General features: G+C 44.1%; 2 protein-coding genes across 23 annotated transcripts in view; one reads left to right on the top strand and one right to left on the bottom strand.

The window, feature by feature from the left end:
* ANKRD27 (ankyrin repeat domain 27) overlaps positions 1–18,411 on the top strand; it is a 53,939-nt gene extending 35,528 nt beyond the window's left edge. For 10 of the 22 annotated variants that reach the window (XM_027079302.1, XM_027079303.1, XM_027079295.1 and 7 more), the window contains 12 exons: positions 779–838; positions 929–1,048; positions 1,570–1,692; positions 2,070–2,114; positions 4,110–4,232; positions 11,116–11,313; positions 12,000–12,119; positions 13,271–13,432; positions 14,478–14,589; positions 15,475–15,553; positions 15,742–15,814; positions 17,061–18,411. In XM_027079302.1, the coding sequence (XP_026935103.1) occupies positions 779–838; positions 929–1,048; positions 1,570–1,692; positions 2,070–2,114; positions 4,110–4,232; positions 11,116–11,313; positions 12,000–12,119; positions 13,271–13,432; positions 14,478–14,589; positions 15,475–15,553; positions 15,742–15,814; positions 17,061–17,294 (1,449 nt within the window). In that variant the 3' untranslated portion in view covers positions 17,295–18,411. Of the gene's footprint in view, positions 1–778; positions 839–928; positions 1,049–1,552; positions 1,693–2,069; positions 2,115–4,109; positions 4,233–11,115; positions 11,314–11,999; positions 12,120–13,270; positions 13,433–14,477; positions 14,590–15,474; positions 15,554–15,724; positions 15,815–17,060 lie in introns of all 22 variants that reach the window. The other 12 variants (XM_027079313.1, XM_027079311.1, XM_027079312.1 and 9 more) reach the window with 11 other exon arrangements.
* Positions 18,412–21,028: 2,617 nt separating this feature from the next.
* Positions 21,029–25,148, bottom strand: part of PDCD5 (programmed cell death 5) — a 6,912-nt gene continuing 2,792 nt past the window's right edge. Inside the window, exons 3-6 of the mRNA XM_027079318.1 lie at positions 23,987–24,048; positions 22,451–22,542; positions 21,530–21,601; positions 21,029–21,220 (exon numbers count right to left, since the gene is read on the bottom strand). Coding sequence (XP_026935119.1) covers positions 21,173–21,220; positions 21,530–21,601; positions 22,451–22,542; positions 23,987–24,048 — 274 coding nt within the window. The 3' untranslated portion in view covers positions 21,029–21,172. The remainder of the gene's footprint in view (positions 21,221–21,529; positions 21,602–22,450; positions 22,543–23,986; positions 24,049–25,148) is intronic.

Raw genomic sequence — 25,148 nt, 5'->3', positions numbered from 1 at the left:
TTTTTTTGCCGTACGAGGGCCTCTCCCTGTTGTGGCCTCTCCCGCTGCGGAGCACAGGCTCTGGACGCGCAGGCTCAGTGGCCATGGCTCACGGGCCTAGCCGCTCCGCGGCATGTGGGATCCTCCTGGACCGGGGCACGAACCCGTGTCCCCTGCATCGGCAGGCGGACTCTCAACCACTGTTCCACCAGGGAAGCCCAGGAGTGTGGTTTTTGAAGGTTTAAATCCCTGCTCCTGACCCGGGGGCCTCAGCTGCCCATGCCTTCACGGGGTCTCAGCTTTGCAGCAGCCAGAGCCATGGGACTAGGTGATCCCACCCTTGGCCTGAGATGTCCATGAGGGGCTGAGGGCACCTCTGCACTGGAGCTTCTCCAAAGGCCTTTCCAGAGGGAGCTCTGCAGACACAAGGAGCAGATGGCCTTCTGGGCTCAGCTCCGAGCTGGTCCCACTTAAGGCCCGTGGCTGCCAGTGGAAAGGTCACACTTCAGGCCTGTGGCCCACCAGCCCAGGCCGGATGAGGCAGCCTTTGGGGCCCCTCTGTGCCTGGGCTTCCCTTGTCCGCTGAGCCCATTCGTGGGGAGCACTGGCTCCTGCTGTTGAACTTAGCGTGGTCCTGAGTAGGTTCCCGCCTGCTCTGGGCCTTGGTGTCCCCCCTGTCTCTCCGAGGGCCTGGCTGGGCCACACGGCTTTCCAAGGAGGTGGGCGCAGTGGGGCCATAGGAGTGATGAGACCTCGGCGACCCATCTCAGTACTTTTCGCGTCCCCTTTGGCCTCCTAGATTCTGTCCATGATGGAAGCCCACCATCCGTCGTTCGAGAGGGGGCAGAAGTCTTCAGAGGTAAGAGAACGGGGCTGCGCTTGCCGGCCCTACTTGAGAGCAGCCTCTGTCTGGCCCTCACCCACCCCTCACCGGGCTCCCTGGCTGCAGGTGCCCGCGCGGCCCCCTCAGTGCCCCGTGGATTCCGTCAGCCAGGGCTCCTGCGCTTCCAGCTTCTCATCCGCGTCGCTGAGCTCCAGGCAAGAGGAGCCCAGAAAGTTCTACAGGGAGGTGAGGCCCCCGGACCGGAGGGCAGAGAGGGGCGGGGGGCGGCCTGTGTTCTGGGGGCCAGTTAGAGAGCCCCTGGGGCAGCGTGTCTGCTGTGGTGAAGGTCAGCGCCCTCGAGGGGAGCCCGGCCAGCCTCACCCTGCTTGCCCTTCATGGACGGACGTGTGTGCCTGTGTGTGCGTGTGTGTGTGTGTGTGTGTGTGTGTGTGTGTGTGTGTGAGAGAGAGAGAGAGAGAGAGAGAGAGAGAGAGATGGGAAGGGGGGTATTCTAAGAAAAGTACAGGTAAAGTCACCTGTAGGTCCACTGCTTTAAGATCATTTTACGAAGTAAATTCTCTGCCCTTATCCCCCTCTCCGTCAGCACCCCTGTTAACCTGATGTGTCTCGTTCCTGACTTCCTGCAGACTTTATGTAGACGTGTACATGTTCTCACACATTGTGTTTGGTAAAAGCTGACTCAGCCTGTTTTGTTTGTCTGTGTGTTTTTTTCCGTCTAACCTACCTTAGACCTTGTCCATTGTCAGCCCACAGAGCAGACCATGGCGTGGATGTGCCCATCCCCTGCAGGTGGGGAGCCCTCACTGACTCCGCCCCGGGCTCCTCCTTCGCTGTCACCCCCAGGCTGTGACCTGCTCTCGGAGGGCCCAGTAAGCCTAGCTCGATGCAGAACCGCAGGAAAGAAAGCCAAGAGGCGTGCTCCAGAGTCTAACAGAGGCCTGGAGGCGTTCCTGGGGGGGTGCCCTCCCTCATGGTACCTGTAGCTGGCAGATAATGAGAGCTGAATAGATGCAGGTCTGAAGGGTGGCTGCCCTCTTGGGAAGCGCTCGTGCTCCCAGGTGGCTGTCGTCCCACCGTGCCACATGAATGGCAGGTCATCTTACAGACCTTATGCGGAAGGTGCGGGGGATGTGTTTGAAAGATACTGAATGAGATCAAGAGGCACATGAAAGCTACTAGGTTTTTATTATTTCTATTCTTATTGTATTATTATAAGTTTCCTTACATTCTTTTTTCTTTTATTAAGGTAGAAAAACTCTTAAGAGCCATTGCTGATGGAGACCTAGAAATGGTGAGTTTTTAGAAGGAATTTCAGCAGCTTGCTCTCGGCTTAAGCAGCTGTGCTCATGTGTCTTGTCTCCAGGTGGGTCAGGAGCTGTCAGGGTTCTTTGTTTACGTTCACGCAGAAGGGGTGCATTTCATGAGTACTTGCTGATGGGATGGGACGTGCCCCCCGCAAGTAACGAGGCAGGCGGAATAAAGCTGCAGTGTGAGCCTGTCCCTGCCCTTTAGACATTCCTATTCCAGGAGGGCAGCGATGTTGGCAAGAGGACCAGCCTGTGTCCAGGGGCACAGAGCACAGGCTCGGGGCCAGAGTCCACTAGCCGGGAGCAGGGTGAACAGACCGGGCGGGGAAGGGTGGAGGTGGCGAAGGGGAGGCCAGAGCCCAGAGGGCGTTGGTGTGGCCCTGCAGGAGTTGTGGGTGGTGTGAATCCCTGGCTGGGAGGCTGAGTCTCAGACTTGGGGCTCCAAGGGCTCACAAGCAAGTGTCCGAACGAGATGGTGCTAAGGTGTCAGGGAACATCTATGATGAGATCACTGGAGACGCCCATGGGCAGTTCCCCTGGCTTGCCTTTGGCTTCCTGAAGGCTTTTCTGTCTTCCATTTTAAAAGGAGGGGTAAATTAGCGCTTACCAGATTAGGAGGCCTGAGTGGATCAGATTTACAAGAGTGCTTCACAGGGATGTGTATTTCAAGAGTGCTTTTTGCCAATGATGGAGCTTGAGGTGGTGGACAGCAGTTCCTGGCATCTGATCACCACAGCCTGCGGGGTGTTGAGAATCGGAAGGTAGTTGGCAGTGTCTCAGCCTCTGCCCAGAGGCCACTGTGAATACATCAGCCTGATGCGTGGTTACTCGGGGCGGGGGGAGGACACAGGCGTCTGGATCTGGCTGTTGCTCCCCTAGAGAGACCAGCCCCAGGGCACCCAGTGTTCTTGGGGGGAAGCAAAGAAAGAGTGTCTCAGGCTCCCTGTGAGCCGCGGCGAGAGCCAGTGTGGAGAAGAGACTGTGACCATCCCTGCGTCGTGACGCGTCTGCCCTGTGCCCGAAGCTGCCGCCCCTCGGCTCCCTTACCCCCGCCTTGTTCCTTCTAATCACCGAGAGGAACTGCCCTCGGTCCGGTCCGTCCCAGCCAGTCTGTTAGGTGAGGCCCCGGTTCAGGTGAGGGCTTTGGCGTTTCCACCCTGAGGAGCATCTGTTGTCAGAAACGTGGAAGGGACCTGGAGCGGGGGATGTTTGGGATTGAACGGGGTCTTCCTGGGGCCCTTTGTCACTCCTTGCAGGCTTTTGCTGACTTCCTCAGTGCTCAGAACCAGGCCTAGAAATGTATTTATGTTGTTTTCTTTTCTCACGTTTAATATCCTAGAAACTTGTGTTTACTGGAACATAAATTTGACCTGTTAGGGTCTTTTCGGTGCTTTCACCTGTGGGCTAGGGCATTAAAGTGGAAAGGACACTGGCGTGGCATCAGAGAGCCTGTGATTAGGTTCTGGCCACCACCTCCTCATCCTGTGGCCTTGAACAAGTGGCCCCCGGAGTGAGTCTCCTCCCCCGTAGGATGAGACGGACCAGTTGTTGAAAGCGGACAGTTAGATGACGTAAGAGGAGGTGCTCACGAAATGCTCCAGGACAGGGCTCTAAAGCCATCACACTGAAGCAGCACCGCTCTGCCCCTTTTTAAGATGGAAGAAGAGAATCTGCCGCAAGCTGCAGAAATGGGAGCTTAGACTCTCTCTGTCACTACTGAAAGGATTGAGAAAGGCTTGAGCACAGGTGAACCCTGGAATCCTCAAGAGGGAGCAGCCATCATTTATAAGTTACTTTGGTGGTTGAGGAAATGTATCAATACGTCCTGATTAGAGAAGTGTGTGTGTGTGTGTGTATGTGTGTGTGTGTGTGTATGTGTCTGTGTCTGTGTGTCTGTGTGTGTGTCTAAGATACCATAACTTGTAAAGAAGCTGAGGATGGGTTTTAAGTCCCTATTTCTCCTTACTGCCCGGCGCCAGGTGCGTTACCTGTTGGAGTGGACAGAGGAGGACCCGGATGAAGCGGAGGATGCTGTCAGGGCGGTGGATCTTGAATTTTGTCACCCCTTGTGCCAGTGCCCCAAATGTGCTCCAGCTCAAAAGGTTTGGCTTTTCTTCTGTTGGGGGATGGGCAAATTCTTCTTTTTCCCCTTAGGAAAGTTGTCTGCTTCTCAGCCAGCTAACGGCCGAGTGGCTGGTTGTAGGTGTCCCCTGAGATACAGCTCAAGGTAGAGGAAAGTGGACACTCATGCAGGATCTGGCTCCGGCTGCCTGCTTTCTGAATGGGCAGGTCAGGGAACAGGGCCATGAACGCGGGCTTAGTGTTTCAGTGGTTCTCAGGGCCTCTGAGTCACAAGGCAGGAGCTTATGAACAGACATGCCCGGGGGTCTCCGTCCATGTGGCCGTGGTCCCTTGGGAGGATGCAGGCAAGAGCCCCTGCCCCCTGCCTTTGCTCACGTTGGTGCACCCTCTGCGGGAGGACCCTCCCTCCAAGCACAGAGAGACCCCTGTGCCTTTTACCCTGTTTCCCCCATGGTAATAGCCTGCAAAAGCACAGTACAATATCCCAACCAGGATATTACCATGGATACAGTCCATCCGTCTCACTCAGGTTTCCCCGCTTTTATCTGTGCTTGTGTGTGTGTGTGCGCGCATGCTAGCACGTGTGTTTATTTACGCGTTCTGTCTAGTTTTGTTTTTTTCTTTAATTGCGGTATAGTTATTTTACAATGTTGTGTTAGTTTCTACTGCACAGCAAGGTGAAGTAGAGTTCCCTGTGCTATACAGCACGTTCTCATTAGTTATCTGTTTTATACATATTAGTGTATATATGTTAATCCCAATCTCCCAATTCATCCCACTCCCCCTTTCCCCCCTTGGTGTCCATACATTTGTTCTCTACATCTGTGTCTTTATTTCTGCCTTGCAAACCAGTTCATCTCTACCATTTTTCTAGATTCCACAAATATGCATTAATATATGATATCTGTTTTTCTCTTTCTGACTTACTTCACTGTGTATGACAGTCTCTAGGTCCATCCATGTCTCTACAAATGACCCAATTTCGTTCCTTTTCCTGGCTGAGTAGTATTCCATTGTATATATGTACCACATCTTCTTTATGCATTCCTCTGTTGATGGACATTTAGGTTGTTTCCATGTCCTGGCTATTGTAAATAGTGCTGCAATGAACATTGGGGTGCATGTGTCCTTTTCTTAAATAATTAATTAATTTATTTATTTATTTTTGGCTGCGTTGGGTCTTTGTTGCTGTGCATGGGCTTTCTCTAGTGGCGAGCAAGGGCTACTCTTCGTTGCGGTGCACAGGTTTCTCATTGCGGTAGCTTCTCTTGTTGCAGAGCACGGGCTCTAGGCACGTGAGCTTCAGTAGTTGTGGCACACGGGCTTAGTTGCTCTGCAGCATGTGGGATCTTCCTGGACCGGGGCTCGAACCCATGTCCCCTGCATTGGCAGGTGGATTCTTAACCACTGTGCCACCAGGGAAGCCCTGCATGTGTCTTTCTGAATTATAGTTTTCTCAGGGTATATGTCCAGTAGTGGGATTGCTGAGTCATATGGTAATTCTATATTTAGTTTTTTAAGGAACCTCCATACTGTTCTCCATAGTGGCTGTATCAATTTACATTCCCACCAGCAGTCAAGAGGGTTCCATTTTCTCCACACCCTCTCCAGCATATATTGTTTGTAGATTTTCTGATGAGGCCCATTCTAACTGGTGTGAGGTCATAGCTCATTGTAGTTTTGATTTGCATTTCTTTAATGATTAGTGATGTTGAGCATCTTCTCATGTGCTTCTTGGCCATCTGTATGTCTTCTTTGGAGAAATGTCTATTTAGGTCTTCCACCCTTTTTTTTTTTTTTTTTTTTTGGGCTGCGTTGGGTCTTCGTTGCTGTGTGCAGACTTTCTCTTTTGTCATTTCAAAAACTCTTTGCAGCGAGCAGGAGCTACTCTTTCGTTGTGGTGCACGGGCTTCTCATTGCAGTGACTTCTCTTGTGGTGGAGCACGGGCTCTAGGCGCACGGGCTTCAGTAGTTGTGGCATGCAGGCACAGTAGCGTGGTGCATGGGCTTAGTTGCTCCGTGGCATGTGGGATCTTCCTCGACCAGGGTTGGAACCCATGTCCCCTGCACTGGCAGGCGGATTCTTAACCACTGCGCCACCAGGGAAGTCCTTACGCCCAGTTTTTGATTGGGTTGTTTGTTTTTTTGATGTTGAGCTGCATGAGCTGTTTGTATATTTTGGAGATTAATCCTCTGTCTGTTGATTCGTTTGCAAATATTTTCTCCCATTCTGAGGGTTGTCTTTTCATCTTGTTTATGGTTTCCTTTGCTGTGCAAAAGCTTTGAAGTTTCACTATAGGTCCCATTTGTTTATTTTTGTTTGTATTTCCATTACTGTCCTGCATTCTGTTTAGTTTTATCACATGTGTAGGTTTGTGTGTCCACCACCACATTCAAGGCACAGAACAGTTCTCTCATCACAAGGAGAATAACTCATGTTGCCTTTTATAATCACACCCACCTCTCTCCCTGTCACCCCAGCCCACCATCCCTGACCCCTGCCAACCACTAATCTGTTCTCCAGTTCTAATATTTTGTCATTTCAAAACTGTTATATAAAAGTCATCATACAGCATGGAACCTTTGGGGATTGGCTTTGTTCACTCAGCCACATTTCCAGGTTGTTGCGTGTAATCAGCGGTTTATTCTGCATCGCTGAGCAAACTCTAAACACACCACTGGGCTAGAAGAATAGTTTTAATTTAATCACAGCATGAAGCAATTTACTTTTGTGTCTCTTTGAGAAATTACAAAAAGAGAAAAAGATAGTAGGCTTTAAAAGAGCAAGGAACATAAATTTATCCAATAAATTCAACAGATGCTGCAGTGTGTAATTCAGTTTCTTGCTACAATTAATGAACTGTGAGGTGGGGGAGAGCAGAGTGGGTAAATGCCCAGAAGGACAGCAAAGACACAGTTACTGCTTCCAGCCATACAGTCACTGATGGGCCTGAGGGCTGTGCTACTTCATTCACATCACATCCTTTGAAACAGCATCTGCCTTTTTAATCCCTTTGTTTTTCACAGCAGCCCACCTTGGGGAAGTCTGTTTTGGACTGTACATATCCAGCAGCATGCGGACAGAAGAAAAATTGTACATCCCAATGTACACAGTACCCTGTAGCTGAAAAAGCTACAAGTGAATGAAAAACTACAAGTCATTTCAATATTCTTAGGTTAGAGACATCCATGGTGAAGCTTTTTAAATAAGGTAGTATTATCTTGCAGTACAAAGGATAACACCACTATATCTGTTTTGTAAAGTCAAATTAATTTTCTTAGCATGGGACATACACATTGAATTAGACAGCTAGCACATGCATGAGCACATGCTATGTTTACAACGCCATTTACAACTGCTCAAAAAAAATATGAACTACTTAGGGATACACTTAACAAGACATGGACAGGATCTGTATGCTGGAAATCACAAAATGATGAAAAAAGTCAGAGTGCGTAAATACTTAGGTGTATCAGATCATGAAGACTCAACCTAGTAAAGCTGTTATTTCTCCCCAGATTGATCTACAGTATTTTTTTGTTTTTGTTTTTGTTTTTGCGGTATGCGGGCCTCTCACTGCTGTGGCCTCTCCCGTCGTGGAGCACAGGCTCCGGACGCGCAGGCTCCGGACGCGCAGGCTCAGAGGCCATGGCTCACGGGCCCAGCTGCTCCACGGCATGTGGGATCTTCCCGGACCAGGGCACGAACCCGTGTCCCCTGCATCGTCAGGCAGACTCTCAACCACTGCGCCACCAGGGAAGCCCTGATCTACAGGTTTAATGCAGTTCCTATCAAAATCCTAACAAAGTTTTTGTAGACATAGACAACCTTATTTTAAAATTTATATGGAAAGGTGCAGGCCCTAAAATATCTAAAACGATCCTGCAATGAAGAATAAATTAGGATCACTCTACCCAATATTAAGGCTAACTATGTAGCTACAGTAATCAAGACAGTGTGGCCCTGGTGGAGGGACAGACACACAGATCACTGGGACAGAACAGAGAACCCAGAAATAGACCCACACATATATAGTCAACTGAGGTCTGACAACAAGCCGGTGGGGGAAGGACGGCCTTTTCAACAAACAGTGCTGGAGCAAGTGGACATCTTCAGGCAAAAAAATGAACCTCAACATAAACTCACACCCTGTACAAAAATTAACTCAAAATGGATCACAGACTTAACCGTAAAATGTAAAATTATAAAACTTTTAGAAAAAAACAGGAGGAAATCTTTGGAACCCAGGGCTAAGCAAAGAGTTCTTAGACTTGACACCCAAAGCATGATCCATAAAGAGCAAATGGATAAGTTGGACTTTAAATTGTAAACTTGTCCTGTGGAAACCCATGCAAAGAAGCTATACAGGCAGATTACAGACTAAAAGAAAATACCTGGGCTTCCCTGGTGGCACAGTGGTTGAGAGTCCGCCTGCCGATGCAGGGGGCACGGGTTCGTGCCCTGGTCTGGGAAGATCCCACATGCCGCGGAGCAGCTGGGCCCGTGAGCCATGGCCGATGGGCCTGCGCATCCGTAGCCTGTGCTCCGCAGCGGGAGAGGCCACAGCGGTGGGAGGCCCGCGTACCGCAAAAAAAAAAAAAGAAAATACCTGCAAGCCACATGTCTGACAAAGGGCCAGAATCTAGAATATAAAGCACTTTCAAAACTCGCTAGTAAAGAAAGAAAACAAACCAATAAGAAAATGGGCAAAGAGAATGAAGAGACATTTCATTGAGGAGCATTTAGATATGGCAAATAAGCACATGAAAGGATGTTCAAGGTCACCACCCATCAGGGAAATGCAAATTATAGCCACAGTGAGATAACACTATGCGCCTATCAGAATGGCTAAAATCAAAATTAGTGAAAAGTGACACCACCAAATGCTGGTGAGGATGTGGGGAACTTGGTTCACTCATCCATTGCTGGTGGGAATATAAAAGCCACTATGGAAAACAGTGTTTGTCGTCAATTCCTTATAAAACTAGCCATAGAATCGCTATGTAATTACCGTATGATTCAGCAATTGCATTCCTGGGCATTTATCTTAGAGGAATGGAAACTTATATTCTCACAAAAACCTGTAAACAAATGTACACAGCGACTTTATTTGCAGTATCCGCGAACTGCAAACAACCCACGTGTCCTTCGGTGGGTGAACTGCCAAACAAAGTATGGCAGGGGCATGCCACGGGGCGCTGTTCAGCGATAAAGAATAAACCGTTGATTACATGCAACACCTGGAATCAGGACATATGGTAGTCTCCTGTTTTTGGCTTTGTGAATAAAGCAACTGTGAACATTTGTGTACAGTTCTTTGTGTAAATATATTTTTACTTGGGTAATTACCTAGGAGTATAATTGCTGGGTTATGCAGGAGGTATATGTTAACTTGAAATGACCAGTTTTCCTCAGTGATTGTAGCATTTTTCATTCCCACCAGCAGGGTGTGAGAATTCTAGTTGCCCCAAATCCCGGTGAACACTTGGTATTTTGACTTTTTAACTTTAGCCATTCTGGAAAGTGTGCAGTGGTATTTCCTCATGTTCTTCCCTTCTACTTCTTCATCTGCTTGTTTTTGATTTTTGAAGTATAGTTTATATACAGTAAAATTCACCCTTTAAATTTAGCATAGCTTTTTAAAGAGATAACATTTTTAATCATCGAAAAGGGAACTAGATAACCCAAGTTTTAATCCTTGATCAATCACAGAAAACATTGACATATTAATTCCACTATCAAATATGTGGTTCAACATCACAATTTAATGTTTGTTTTTAGTTCTGTTGGTTTGTTTTGTTTGCCCTCTTAATTACTGATGGCCTGTTCTTATCTCCTCATGATTGGTTTTAAAACCATTGTGAATAAAAGGGAAGTTCCATGATAAAAATGAAGGTGAACTTCAGAGATAAGTAGCAAACAGTTTTCTGAGGTTTGACAAACGAATGTGTAACCACCAGCACAGTAAAAATATAGACTATCTCTATCACCCAAATATTCTTTCCTGCCCCGTTGAAGTTTGCCATATTGCATGTTGCATCCCCTGACCATCACCGACCTGCTTTCTGACCCTTTGGTTTTGTGATTCCTGATTTTGATTTGCATTTCTCTGAAAACTACGGATGTTATCTTATATGCTCATTGACCGACCATTCAACCGTCTTCTTTTGTGAAGTCTTTTCACATCTTTTGCCTATTTTTTTTTTCCTTTTGCCTGTTTTTTTTTTTTTAAAGTTGGATTGTCTTATTGAGTTGTAAGAGTTTGTTTTGTTTTGCTTTTAAGTTCTTTTTGGTACAAGTCCTTTGTCAGATACACATATTTGCAAACATTTTTCTGCCCTTATATGACTTGCCTTTTCATTTTCTTACTTGCCTCCTGCAAAGAGCAAACATTAAACATTTTTATTAAGTCAGTTTATCAAACTTTTTTTATGGCTTTTGCTTTTTGTGTCTTATCTAAGAAATCTTTGCTTATCCCAATGTTGCAAAGATTTTCTTTTGTGTTTACTTCAAGAAGTTTAATAGTTGTAGCTTTTACATTTAGGTCTGTGATGCATTTTAGTGTTTGTGTTTGGTGTGAGGTAAGGGTTGATGGGCAGTTTTCCCATATGTGGATGTCCAGTTGTTTCAGCACCATCTGTCAGACTTTGCCTTCCCCGTTCAATTGCCATGGCATAAAACGGTATCATTGTAGGGGACTTGCTTTCTTGAAAACAGAAGTTAATCCTTCGATGTATCATACCTTTCTAAAGTAGTAATTCACCTGTGGGCAACCTGATTCAGGATGCCGCTGTGATTCCAGATTTTACAGAGGGGCTGTGAGGGACAGATGGCTTCAGTTCCTTCAGCCGGGTTCCTTAAGTACTAACAGCATTTCCGTTTCCACATTCTGCACTTATTAGAAGCTGGCAAAGATTCCTGCCAGTGGGCTTGGTGTGAATGTGACCAGCCAGGATGGTTCCTCCCCACTGCACGTTGCTGCCCTGCATGGTCGGGCGGATCTCCTTCTCCTCCTCGTGAAGCACGGTGCCAGTGTGGGGGCCAGAGACGCAAAGCAGGCCGTCCCACTCCACCTGGCCTGCCAGAAGGGCCACTTCCAGGTATGGGTCCTGGCTCTTGCGCAGCGTGTATAGGGTTAGAACCTCACTTCGCAGGAGTGCTGCCGAGGGAAGAGTTTGCTTACCGGCCCAGAGGATGGGCCCATTTCCTTCCTCCCGGCGCCGAGATTCTGAGATGCACACGGTAGGACCACTCAGCAACAGAACACAGAACCCTGGGGCTTCTGGGGGTGGAGCCAACCCCCCTCCCACTGGCATTCACGTCTGGCAGCACAGAGCCTGTCATTCTGATTCTGACCCCAGCCGAGAGCTGTCTCTCTGATTCTTGGGTGTTGGTCATCTGTGCCAAACAGTTCAGTATCTATTTATTTTTTCATTTTTCCTTATTAGTTCCACTGTAAGGTTTTTAAAGCTAGGAATCATATTTCGGGTAATGCCTAGCATTAGTTTTCTAACATGTGAAACTGGAGTAATAATTACAGCTCTCCACAGAGGAGACGGAATGATTAAATGAAAAACACGCGTGCCTAGTACACCACCTCCACACACACAAGACCCTCAGCAAATGTTAATCCCTCCCCTTTCACTGGTCTGCTTTCTCCTGAGGGTCAGACATGGATCTAAGAGTCTTCTAGATAAGCTTACAGAAAAGTCAAAAGAATAGCAAGTTAGAGGATCTCTCCCTGCAAATTTTAATTAAAGTTGAACACTTTTCTTCTCCGACCTAGGTGGTGAAATGTCTACTAGATTCTAATGCAAAACCCAATAAAAAGGATATAAGTGGAAACACACCCCTCCTTTATGCTTGTTCCAGAGGCCACCACGAAGTTGCGGCACTGTTGCTGCAGGTAAGGACCCCCTCGCCCCCAGCCCAGGAGCTGCTGACACGGCTTGGTGACGGGCATCCCGCCACGTGGCGGGCCTCTGGCAGCGCACCGGGGAGGGGCGGGGAGGGAGGCCGCTTGGCTTTTGCTTTAAGCTAGCCCTGGGGTGGGGAGCTTTGCAGTAATGGGGTCTCAGCGTCCGAGCTGCATCAGGGATGCAGAGTTAAGGACTGAGACGCCGCTTTTGCTAAGGTTTGGATCTTGCCTCATTTAACCAGGTCAGTTGAATTGTCACCTGCAGTGTGAGCTGAATGTCCTTTTATGTCACTGCTCCTTTTTGCCTCTCTTGATAAAGGGTATATGTGTTGACTGTAGAATTTTTAAAAGTAGAGAGAAACCCAACTTTTCCATAACCCTGTTTCTCAAAGGCAACTAACTTTGGTGACTTCTTAAAAATGTGCATAGTTTAGATCACTATTGTTTTCTATCTTGTTTTAACTTAACATAGAAAACTGTTTATTTTATTTAATTTTTATAATTAATTAATTTTATTATTTATTTATTTATTTTTGGCTGTGTTGGGTCTTCGTTGCTGTGCGCGGGCTTTCTCTAGTTGCCGCGAGCGGGGGAGCTACTCTTCATTGCGGTGCGCAGGCTTCTCATTGCGGTGGCCTCTCCTGTTGTGGAGCACAGGCTCTAGGAGGGCAGGCTCAGTAGTTGTGGCTGGCGGGCTCTAGAGCGCAGGCTCAGTAGTTGTGGTACACGGGCTTAGTTGCTCCGCGGCACGTGGAATCTTCCTGGACCAGGGCTCAAACCCACGTCCCCTGCATCGGCAGGCAGATTCTTAACCACTGGACCACCAGGGAAGTCCGAAAATTGTTTATTAAAACCTCAGTTTTTAGTGGTTGCATAATTATGGATGTACCATGGTCTTTTTTTTTTTAACTGTTTCTGCTTAATACATTTAGGTGACTCATTTTTTTTCCTGTTATAATGATAAATGCTGCCATGAATATCTTTGTACATAAATCTTTTCTCCTCAGTATTACTTTTACTCCTAACATCTTAAGAAGAATTTCCGACATACAGAAAGTTGAAAGAATGTTATAGGGCACACCCATATAGGTACCACATCGATTCAACATTCCTTCTGATTGTGCCATTTCTCTCTCTAGCATGGGGCCTCCATTAATGCTTCTAACAATAAGGGCAACACAGCACTGCACGAGGCTGTGATAGAAAAGCACGTCTTCGTGGTGGAGCTGCTTCTGCTTCATGGAGCATCAGTTCAGGTCTTGAACAAGAGGCAGTGCACAGCTATAGACTGTGCTGAACAGGTAGGTGGGAGCGCTTCACTGCTGAGAGCATCCCAGGCTCCCTTACAGCTCACGGGGATCCCCTGTGTTTAAACCAGATCTGAAAGAGCAGTAGTCAGACCTCTGACTTGCCGTGCCAGGCTGAGTAGGTGTGCTGGAAGTCTGTGAGTGTAGCTGCATCCCTGGTCCTTGGTCACCTGATCAGAGGTGGCCTGCTGGGGCAGTTTTCAAAGGCCTGGTTAGACGTGCCCCCTACCCACCACAGGCCCCGGCGCCTCTGGCACACAGTCCAGCAGTTAGGTACTCGCGGGGAAGAGCAGGTTGACACAGCATCCTGGTCTCACCCTCCCTGCACTGGGAATATGCCTGTGGTCCTAGCAGCACGAGGGAGGGAGTGTGTGCAGTTAGCGAACAAACCTTGAGTTCTGTAAGGAGAAGTATGATGTGCGGTTTACTACCCTCCCAGTGCGTGGACGTGCGCCATGGAGAAATGGTGAGGAAATAGGAGGAGACTAAAGGAGGGACCTCTTTACTGTTCCTCTTGCCATGTTGAATCTTTATCTAGTTTCCTACTCAGGTAGACAACTACTAGGCTGTTAAATGACACCACTGACATATTAAAGTCACCATAAATCCAACCTACTTATAGGCTTAGTATATTAATTTCTAATTTTCAGTTGTGTTTCTTAACAGAATTGAAAAATTTTATACTTTCAATTTAGCACTTTCTCAAATGATGAATATCTTTTATTGAGCACTTACTATGTGCTGGGTACTTGATAACCTCATGATAACTCTACAGTAATAGATCCTGTTCTTGTCAACCCAGCTGCACAGAGCAGTGAAACACGGGCCCAGAGTACCACCTAGTAGAGGGCAGAGCCAGCCCCCAAATGCAGTGCTGTTCTTCACCACTAGGCTTTATGGCCTCAAAGTTTTGTCTGTAGCTGCTTCTTAGCTTTTCTGCCCAGCCATGCCAACACTGACATTTAGATCAAAACCTGGCAATAACCTGCTGCGAAAGCATACAAAACGTTACTGTTACCTTTTTCCTTTCACATTGTAGAATTCAAAAATAATGGAATTGCTTCAGGTAGTACCAAGCTGTGTGGCCACGTTAGATGATGTTGGAGAAACAGACCACAACGAGTACGTTACTGTCAAGATCAGGAAAAAATGTAAGAACTCACATCCTTTCTGTAATTCTCAACTTGGGTTTATTTGGAAGTTCATGAGCCGTTGGTTGCTGGTTTTCACTTAATTGTAAATGTAAAACAATTATAATCATGACTGGGGGTGGGATATAGGCACCAAAGAAAGGCACCGTTATATCCTGTTTCATCCATCCTGTAACATACATTTCATCCGGAAATGTACGTAATATCCTTCTTCATCCATTGTTTGGATACTGGTTTTCTGCTTGATTGTGATGTTCCCTAAAGAGGTAAGATGGACACTCTGGGCATTACCCTGAAGGTCAGGCCTCTACTCGCCAACCAGGGAGGAGGAACCACCTCTGGAAGTTTCTTTCATGTCTCATGTTCTGAATCCAGGCCTTTTTCTCAGCACTTCCTGGACACCTGGGGTAAATGCTACCTTTAAAGAATTCTTTGTTAATCTGCAGGTGTACAGAGGTAGATGGTCATTAGAACAGCAGCTGCTAAACAGGGGTGGGGCTGAAGTATTTTCCTCTTTTTAAAAAGTTGTTCCAGTTTAGATGGGGTCCTTGTTCAACTTTTTAAAAAACTGCAGTTGTAGTTTGCAATGCAGTAATGTGAATAAGCCCATTCACACATCTGGATAATCCTGAGGCTGTCTCACCCTAGTTGGCTGTGCCTGGGGAATATCAGTGTGTTAAGGATTTATCTTTGTTTCATGGGGGTTCACACAGTAATAAATAGGTATCTACTAATACGTTTCTGTAATCAAATGCAGTGCTTAAGTTCCTAAATTTTGTTAAACTTTAACAAAAAGAAGGTTGAAAGTTTGCATCTGTGCTATAATTTTTAAACAATTCTGAAACTAGTTTGGAAGTTTTCAGATGTTTATCCTTTTATCTACAGGGAACTCCAAAATGTATGATCTACCAGATGAACCTTTTACAAGACAGTTTTACTTTGTCCACTCAGTTGGTCAGTTTAAGTGAGTATAAGATTCGAGTTGATTTCTGTGCTTTTGACCTTAGCTTTACTTACAGCTCAAGCAGGTTATATGCAGCTTTAATGGGTTATAAATAAATCTGCACTCATCAAATGCTGCCGCCTCGTGGCCAACCAGAGTATTTCGCACCACTATCCCTAACGTTTATTTTAGTTTGTTTTGGGTTTCAGGGGAAGGACCTCAAGGGAGATTACGGCAAGAGATAGAAGTGTCCCTAATTTTGCTGAAGATTCTTTGCATGAGGTGAGTTATTAAACACTGGCTTATAATCTTACTTTTTCAAGCCTGAATTTTTCAAAACGAATCCATGGTAAACACATTTCTCATTTCATTATTCCCTTCACTGATAAGAGTTACTAACAATTAAAATGAGTTCCTTAGGGGCATGGTCACTTATTGTTATATTTAATAATGCGTTTCTGAGCTGAGAAAGGAAAGTGAAGAAAAAGTGGGGACTAGTTGTATTGTATGGAAAGATGCTGCAGTTTACAGTGTGCATACCTGATGAACTCTCTCACATTTTCCTGTGGAAGCAAATTCACTAATGTGTTAATCACTAATGTAAGGAAGAAAACACATTTGTATATAGATGGGTAAAAAACTTCAAGTATGGTGTAAAGTTGCTCGTATAGACAACTCTGTATGTGGCTGTCTTCCTATAGCACTGTTTAATTCTCCTGCTTTACATTCTGTGGTGTTTTTAGGTGGCCCTTCTCTGAACACATGGCTTGGCTTGGCTTTTTTTTTAATTGAAATATAGCTGATTTACACTGTTGTGTTAGTTTCTAGTGTACAGCAAAGTGATTCAGTTACGTATTCTTTTTCACGTTTTTTCCACTATAGTTTATTACAAGATATTGAATATAGTTCCCTGTGCTATACAGTAGGACCGTGTTGAAACACGGCTTTTCTTATTGCTGCTTGCCAATATAATATATGCCTTATTTATGAGAAATCGAATTTATGGTATGTGTGGCATAGGCTTGTTGGAACAAATACACTGAAGTTCTAAATCTTTTAGAGAATTAGTGATTTTTGTTAAGATGACTCATTTTGATTTCATAGTTAATCTTCCATGGCTTTGCTAATAGACCTGCTGCTGGCTGGGAAACCTGCAAACTTTGAAATCTGCCTGGGTTCAATCAAGTGTTAGCGTTCCCCTTGATAGCTGGGGGACTTAAGGCAGATTGCTTAACTTTTGCTGATCCTGTTTCCTCAGCTGTATGTAAAATGGGGATAACAATAGTACACACTTGTTAGAGTTGTAAAGATTAAACGTGAAAACATGTAAAGCGTTTACATTGTGTCTGATACATGGAGTGCGCAAATGTCATACTTTCACCGCAGGGATGTTAAGAGTTGAAATTATGCCTGGAAAGTACTGAGCACATTGGATGGCACATAGAAGCACTCTATGGGAGCTGTTATTATGTGGGTTGTTTCAAGTATAGCACAAATGTGAACTGTTTGAATCATACCTTTTCTTTAGCCAGGGAGGCAAAGAGTCACTCGGAAGCAGAATAACCTGCCAGACCAGAGCAGCTCTCAGACAGCTGACAAAGGAAACGATGGTCAGCCGGAGAGGCCTGGACCGAGACAAACTGCTCCTGGACAAAGGCGAATGCTCCGTAGACACATAGTCAATGATGCGGTTGTACCCAAGGGCCCAGAGACTGCTGGCAACCTGACCACTCCCCAAGAGGCTAGCATTTCCCAATCTTAATAGTAATAAGGAATTATCTACTGCCAAGAAGTGAGTCCTCAACAAGAAGATGCCAAGCCTGAGTACAGCTTAGAACTAAACGAACTTACTGTTTGTCTTGAGAGAAAAGCAGAAAGGTCCTGAAAGCTTTTCTGTGGCAGATGGAAAGAATGCAACAACAAAAAGCTATCACCATCTCTTTCCTCTTCAAAGCTAATGGATACACTTGAAAAGGAATGGACAAAAGTTCCAGTAGTGTCCAGATCCTTAAGACGCTTCTTCTTATGTATTAGGGTTCCTTGGTTACAGTGAGGTTTCATCACCAGATTCTGACCTCCTTCTACTGAAAGGTGCTAGACCTCTGGGATGTGTATAAACTTGCAAACCACAGCTAAAAGAATTCCTCCCTCTGCGATAAGCTGAAGAAAAGCAATTTAGGTTTCATGGTACCGTGGAGGCCGGGCGGAAATGTTGCATTGGAATGAAGGAGATAGGACCTGAAAAATGTCCCTTTGCAAGCAACACTTGAACCCAAAGATGCCTAAATGCCATTTTGATGCTCATTTTAGTTGAAAGGACACATATGACATGTTCTACACTATGTATGTGGGGAAAGTTGGGTATAATTTTTCTTCTAAAAAATTAAGTACAGATAATTGATCACTGCACTTATACACCTGTAGCAGTGTCTCTGGAAAAATCCCTTTCCGTTAAGAGCCTCCCTTAAATGTCACACCTGATGGATGGTTCCTGAACTAGACAGTAGACTTGGCACACCTTTTCTTAGTCTTTTGATTCAAAAGATTCAAAACTTACAGCACAAACCAGGTCAAAGTTACCTTAAATTAGAATTTATTACGATTTATTCCTTTTTATAAATTTCTATAGCTTATACTCATTTTTTTGTTATCAATTGGTCTAGAGCTGCAAACATGGGTTTGTCCAGAGTACATTTTCAAACAACTTTGTAATAGGAAAATGGTTCTGTGCACGTTCTTGGAAACACTTGCGTATGTACAGAAGGGAGGGGCTGATTATTTTTCTACAAAGTAATTTATGATTTTTAATTTTCTAATGTGCCTTGGACATGTGCCAAATGATGGAAAAGAAACAGTAAACTTTATGATTCTTGAGCGTGTCACGGTGTACTTTTTTGAGTTTGTTTTGCTAGGGAGGTGTGTTTCTCAGCCTTTCTGCTATGAACATGTGCTTTGTATATGGAAAAATCTTCCCCCATTGGATGGAGATACGTTTTATTTTTCAGTTATAGATATAAGTACGACTGAAGCATGTAAACTGGATCATCCGGAGAGCATTACCCACGTACCCTGAGTAGGGCTGACCTAATCCAGTAAGCCCGGTGTCTAGGGCCCCCACAAGGATGTTTGAATTTCCTTTAACATCCGAAGAGCAAAACTGAATATAATACAGCTTCTTAGCCCAAACAGGAAACAAGCACTGTTGCTTTGCAAGTTTCTTTGTTCTATTTACTCCTTTCCCCCACTTTTAATCAAAACCGCCTCATTGACTTAAGTTGCTGTGCTTCTCTACCATCCTAATTAAGAAACTTGACCCTACACGGCTTATCAGCACTGCCATTTCCACCACCGAATTTTGGGGGTGGTGCAATATAATATTGAAAACTTTCACATATACCCCCAATTAATTTCTAACAGTTGTCCTGGCTGGTAGAATTGTCAAATGAGGAGCCAGGTTCATGGAAATAATAAGGGGGCTAATTTGTTTGCACCGTCAGAGCTGGGGTCAGGCCCTGGCTGGCAGTGTCACCTGAATTGGCAGATTCCAGCTCAGCGTGCCCTTCATCTGGAGATGTAAATGCCACGAATGGGACTGTCAATCTTAGGGGAGAAGATTCCTCTTGAGCTACTTTGGTAATCAGCAGGGTGAGCGATCTGAAGTGATTACCTCAATGATTTTTAAAAACACTTGTGTTTTTCTCCAGTTACTTTCCCACTTAAAAATAAATTTGACAATTCAGACATTGGTAATGCCCAAATTTCTGTTTCGTGTAAGAATGTTCTGAATTCAAAGTTAAATTAGAAAGTTGAGAATAACCACCACCCCCCCCACCCCGTGGACGGAAACGTACTCCACCCCCTTGATGCAGTCAAGAACCTCTATCCTTGAACAGAGTCATTTTCCATTCTCGCGTACCTCTGAAGGATGGGAGGTTGACAATCTTTAAACACATTCACATTGGCAGCTCCATCAGGACAGTGGTTATTCTGCAAGAGAAAGTGTGTAGCAACTTGCTGAGAATTGTCTAGTCTCCCTCCAGCATTTCTATGTAAATGAGACATAAAACATATGTACCTGTAACTGGGATTTTTTTTTTTTCAAAATCCTTGATCAGATTTTACTTTTGATGATTTACTCTGTTACTCTGAAAAATTTTTGATGTTCTTAATGGTTCTACTCATTCGTTTATTCAGGAACACTAGACACTTTATTCTAACACTGACTTTCTTCAGCATCTATGGTTACAAATTTCAAGTCTCAAACACAGTAAAATCTCAAATACAGTTTAAACGTGTCTCAGCAGTGTGCTAGCTAAAGCAGAGACTGGGATTGTAAACCACATTTCCCTTCACTCTCCTGCTACTAATCCTATTCATCTCAGTAAATGTTATGAACTTCCTCCAGGGCTAGGCCTCCCAGGACTAAGACATCTATCTATAAGGTTACACCAAACAGCTCACTTGAGAGTTCAGTTTATTTATTTTTGGCTGTGCTGTGCCGCTTGCGGGATCTTAGTTCCCTGACCAGGGATTGAACCCGGGCCACCGCAGTGAAAGTGCCGAGTCCTAGGCACTGGACCGCCAGGGAACTTCCTAGAGTTAAGTTTACGATTTAAATTTATGAGCAGTTTTTCATAACCTGGTGGGAGTAAAGCACAATATAAGAGATGACATTTTTAAAAAATGTATTTATTTGGTTGCGCTGGGTCTTAGTTGCAGCAGGCGGGCTCCTTAGTTGTGGCAGGCGAACTCTTAGTTGCAGCATGCATGTGGGACCTAGTTTCCTGACCAGGGATTGAACCCGGGCCCCCTGCATTGGGAGCACGGAGTCCTAACCACTGCGCCACCAGGGAAGTCCCAAGGGATGACATTTAAGTTACCGGCAACCTTATCAGTGAAGACCCAGAACATTTCTACCAAAATGTTTAACCACTAAACTGTCTCAACTGGATCTGAATCATTATAAATCATTTCTCTTACAAACATGTTTACTAATGTTGAAGTATATTACCATCATGTCTCAGTTATTTTGGTAATTTTTTTCCAATGGATGTATCCTCTAGTTACAGAGGTTGTTTGGATAGGGGTCATATTTGTTAGATAATTTAGTCTCAACGCCTTTGAAAAGCATATTATAAATGAAACCGAAGCTAGGAATTTTCCCACATTAAATGTAAGTACTATCTTCAGGAAGAAAAATAGCTTACCTGCTTTCAGAACCTATGTCTTGGAAATATTAAAGTTGACTCAGCTTAATCCATGAGTCTTAAATCCCATGATGTTACTGGACACTGCTATCTTCTTTTTACTGAAGATGATTGAGCAGCTTCTATTTCTGCTAAGGCCACTTTCCCACCTAACACTAATGTCACAATTACAAAGGATATATTCATGCTGCTACACATGTTCAAAAGCTTTTGATAGGAAAGGAAAAAACTGAAAATGCAGGTCTTCTGTTCATTCTGCTACGGTTTTAAAACAAGTCTGTCCAAATTGTTTTATTTTGCATAACAAGTTTATTTTTAAAAGGCATATAGACAGTAAACAAAGTAAACATCCCATCGAGATCTGAACTTCAGCCAAGTGTTTTATCTGTCCTAGAATTGCTCCATTAAGTTCCAGTCTCTAGACGTCTTAAATTCAATAATCGTCATCTTCATCAGAGTCCATTACTTTTCTTCTGCTGAACTGGGGGGAAAATTAAATGAGTATCATAACATGTTTCACAAAGCATAACTCAGATTTTCTGAGAACACAAATTTCTACCTACTACAGGGAGACATTTCTGTCTGTCTTTAAAACAACTTAGTGTTTCAAAACAATAGAAGAGCCTTGAAAATTAGGCCCTCAATATATGCAGCCTTTCTCCCCAAACTTCCCTGTGTTATAAAATGAAAATGTCTATGGGCTGAAACATGTTTGATACAGTACATGCAGATGCAACGCTTATTTAAAATATCAATCTTTCTTTTGCCGTATGCATTTGGGGAAACTTACTTTAACTGTTGTTTTCTTTTCTGTTTGTTGGCTTACTTTTTCGAGGATTTCTATTAAACCTTGTTCTGATACCTAGGATAACCAAAGAGAAAAACAGTATTTTTTTAAAACAAAGAATTGACCTCAGCAGACTGCATGGTTTTAGTCCTTCCGGGGTGCGGGGTAGAGGTCAAGAGGCAAGGAGAGTGGGACAGCGGGCTGAAGCCACTGGCTATAACTCTTGGTTTAAGTTCCACATAAAATCTGCTCTGCTAGTCTTCATTTGAGGGAGGAAAAGTATCCATCAGTTAGCTTCCTCGAAAAATACAAAATTAACAGGTACTTAAGAACACCTTCATCACCACTGGCAGACAATGACAACCACCTACACCACTGTGTTAAGTGTCAGGGACAGAGATACACCATCTCTGCCCCTGAAACCTTGAGAAGCTTAAAAGCAGGAGATGAGTCACTCAAAAAAGGTGAAGCAGTCATTGTCTCTTCCACACACATTCTCAGTGTAAGGGGTTCAGGGCGGGCTGACCCCTGTAGGCTGTGGTGGCGGCAGAGGGCTTCCCAGTGCAGGTGGGGCTCATCTGGGTCTTGAAGCAAGGTCAGGGATGCAGAATATACCCATCATGGCATTACAGCAACACACATAATAACCAGGAATTTTAGCACCTCTTCATTTGCAAAACAAGGTAACTTTACCTGTTTTAATTAGTATTACTGACAAACCTTGTTTCCAGTGTAGAAGCACTTAGAACTAACTAAACAATGAGTTATCTTTTAGGAAGGATGGTAGATACAACTATTCTCTCCTTTAAAAATTGCTTCAACAAGAATTCTGCAACCAGAAAGAGATAAAACTGACCTTCTGAAAATGTTTTGATAAAGTAGGTAACAACAGTTTAAAACTGCCTCAAGGCAGTCCAAGCTTACCTTCCCACTTAGTTGTCCATACCGTGCCATCTGTATAAGGTAATTCTCTACTGCTTTAGTTTTCTCAGGCTTTACAAGTGCTAAGTTACTTACTAAAAAGGAAAAAAAAAAAATCTATATACACACATACACAAAGAAGTCAGAACTAAATGCACTTATATTATACCTTGAAACTAAGCACTGACATTTCCAAAGCCCTTCAGATTTATTCATGTCTTGAGACTAGCAAGGTAGATAAGGCAGATGCTATCGTTACTCCTCTTAAAAACGAGGAAAACTTGAGTTCAGCTGTGTCAATCTCAGTCAAGACCACACGGAGGTCGTGGCAGAGCCAAGATTAAACTTGGGTCCTCAGATTCTAAGCTCCATGCTTAAAAAAGAAAAAGCACTATTGCCCTCTGAAAAGCAATTTATATACTACTACACATATATAATCATAGTGATTCATCTAGGCCTGCCTCTTCCAAGCTGGGCTTCAAGTTACAATACAGAAGATACTGGTTCATTCTGATGGATCATTTAATATGTTTTTCTACATGGTTTTTATGAAAAATTTTATTATGAAAAAACATACACTAAAATGGAGAATACAGGCATATCTCATTTTATTGAGCTTCACAGATACTGTGTTTTTCACAAATGAAAGTTTGTGGCAACCCAGCTTGGAGCAGGTCTATTGGCATCATTTTTCGAATAGCATTTGCTCACTTCATGTCTTCGTGTCACATTTTGGTAATTCTCACAATATTTTTGAACTATTATTATTATTATATATGTTATGGTGATCTGTGATCAGTGATTTTTGATGTTATTGCAAAAAGATCATGACTTGCTGAAGGCTCAGATGATGATTAACATTTTTTAGCAATAAGGTTTTCTTTTTGCAATAAGGTATTTTTAAATTAAGGTATGTACACTGTTTTTTTTACACATAAGGCACACTTAATAGACTACAATATAGTATAAACTTAACTTTTATATGCGTTGGGAAACTAAAAAATTTGTGTGACTCGCTACGCTGTGGTGGTCAGGAACCAAAGCTGCAATACCCCCAAGGTCTGCCTGTACAATAAACCCGAGCCCCCAATCACCCGTGTCATCTACCAGCAACATTTTGTGACTGACTCGATTTAAGAGTTGTTTCCTATAAATTTTACCTAATACAGTCGTCCCTTTGTACCTGCAAGGACCCCCTGAGGATGCCAAAATCCGAGGATGCTCAGCCCTTATATGAAATGGTGTAGTACTATCAGCCCTCTGTATCTGTGGATTCTGACTCCACGGACACAGAGGGCCGACTGTATGCACTTGGAGATCATCTCATTGGTAGGAGAGAATGGAGCTGGTACTTCTAATAATGATTTAAGTACATTTCTTTAGGTTTATAAACTTAACATTTCTTACAAATAATCTGTATCTCACGTTTTAAGGTTAAACAAATATTTAATCTAGAGGTAGCAACAATTTCATATATATCTCCCCATTCAAATAACTCAAGCCAATTTTATGGAAATAAAGAAAACTGAAGATGCTTACATCGGGCCCGGGCTGACTGATCCAGAACTTGGGCTAAGATACTGTTCCTCATTTCTGCTTCCCTACAACAAAAACAGGTCAAGCAAAATTAGAACTAAGCTGTCAGCATTCCTGTTGAACACAGAAAAATGTAACGAGTCCACTCTTACACTCAAAGGCCAGCATTATATTTTGTGAGTGTACATCTTTATATTTTGTGAGGTTGAAAGGTAAAACTTCACATTTACCTAATCAGAGTGGAGTTTCAGTTCAACCACGATTATAAACATTTATTAAGTACCTAGTGAGAGGTGCTAGAAATTTATAGTGAGATTTCAGGCAATTACACGGACCAAGTGATTAATCCCTGTAATTTTCTTAGAGATAAAGAAGCTGAGGTCCATGGAGGAAATGTTAAGGAGACACAGGTAACTTGTGGCCAAGGTAGGACAAGATCCCATATTTCCAGACTCTCAGTTCTAGTTTTTGGGTTGGGAGGGGAGTTAAATTATAACTCTGCTTCTATCCTTGCATCTTCCTACCTATCCAAGTAGGAACTATTTCAAGTTCACAGGATAGTGGTTTCAAACTTTTTTTAAGCAGAAATTGTTTTTCAAATGAAGCCCTTCAAGGAACTTAATACGTAACACAGACAAAAGCAGAGATTCTTTGGCCGAATTCGAAGGGGAGCTCGGGCTGGCTGTGCCTACTAACTGCCCCCATCTGAAGAGCTCTGGGGTTCACGGAACACAGACTGAAGCCCACTTCCATAGGCCATTTCCTTATCACTCCTGAGTACTGCAACCCTGCCACGAACTATGACTACATTTCACTAAATCTAAGAGGCCAGAGTAGAAAACACACCATAGTATTCTGTATCTCCAAGAATGAAAAACACCCTAGATGAGGTGTCTAATAGGAGACCCTCACTCATAGCTGGGGTATCATCCCAGAGCAACATCCTCAATACACGGTAAACAAGAAATAAACCCGCTATGCAGAAAGGAACAGCAAGGAAGTGTGCGTGCAATGACCTTGGCCCTGAGTGAAGAAAAAAGTGTCTCTGAGAATTTGAACTTCAAGCTGTAGTCTTGCAGGTTTGCTGTTTGAATTCACAGCACCAGTGTGGAGAAAGGGGGAACCTCAAGCAGTGAATTTTTTTTTTTTTTTTTTTTTTTTTTTG

The sequence above is a fragment of the Aethalodelphis obliquidens genome, unplaced genomic scaffold, assembly GCF_003676395.1.
Source record: "Aethalodelphis obliquidens isolate GAN/ISIS:26980383/991018 unplaced genomic scaffold, ASM367639v1 scaffold43, whole genome shotgun sequence".
Lineage (NCBI taxonomy): Eukaryota > Metazoa > Chordata > Mammalia > Artiodactyla > Delphinidae > Aethalodelphis > Aethalodelphis obliquidens.
This window is presented reverse-complemented; position numbering and strand designations above follow the sequence as displayed.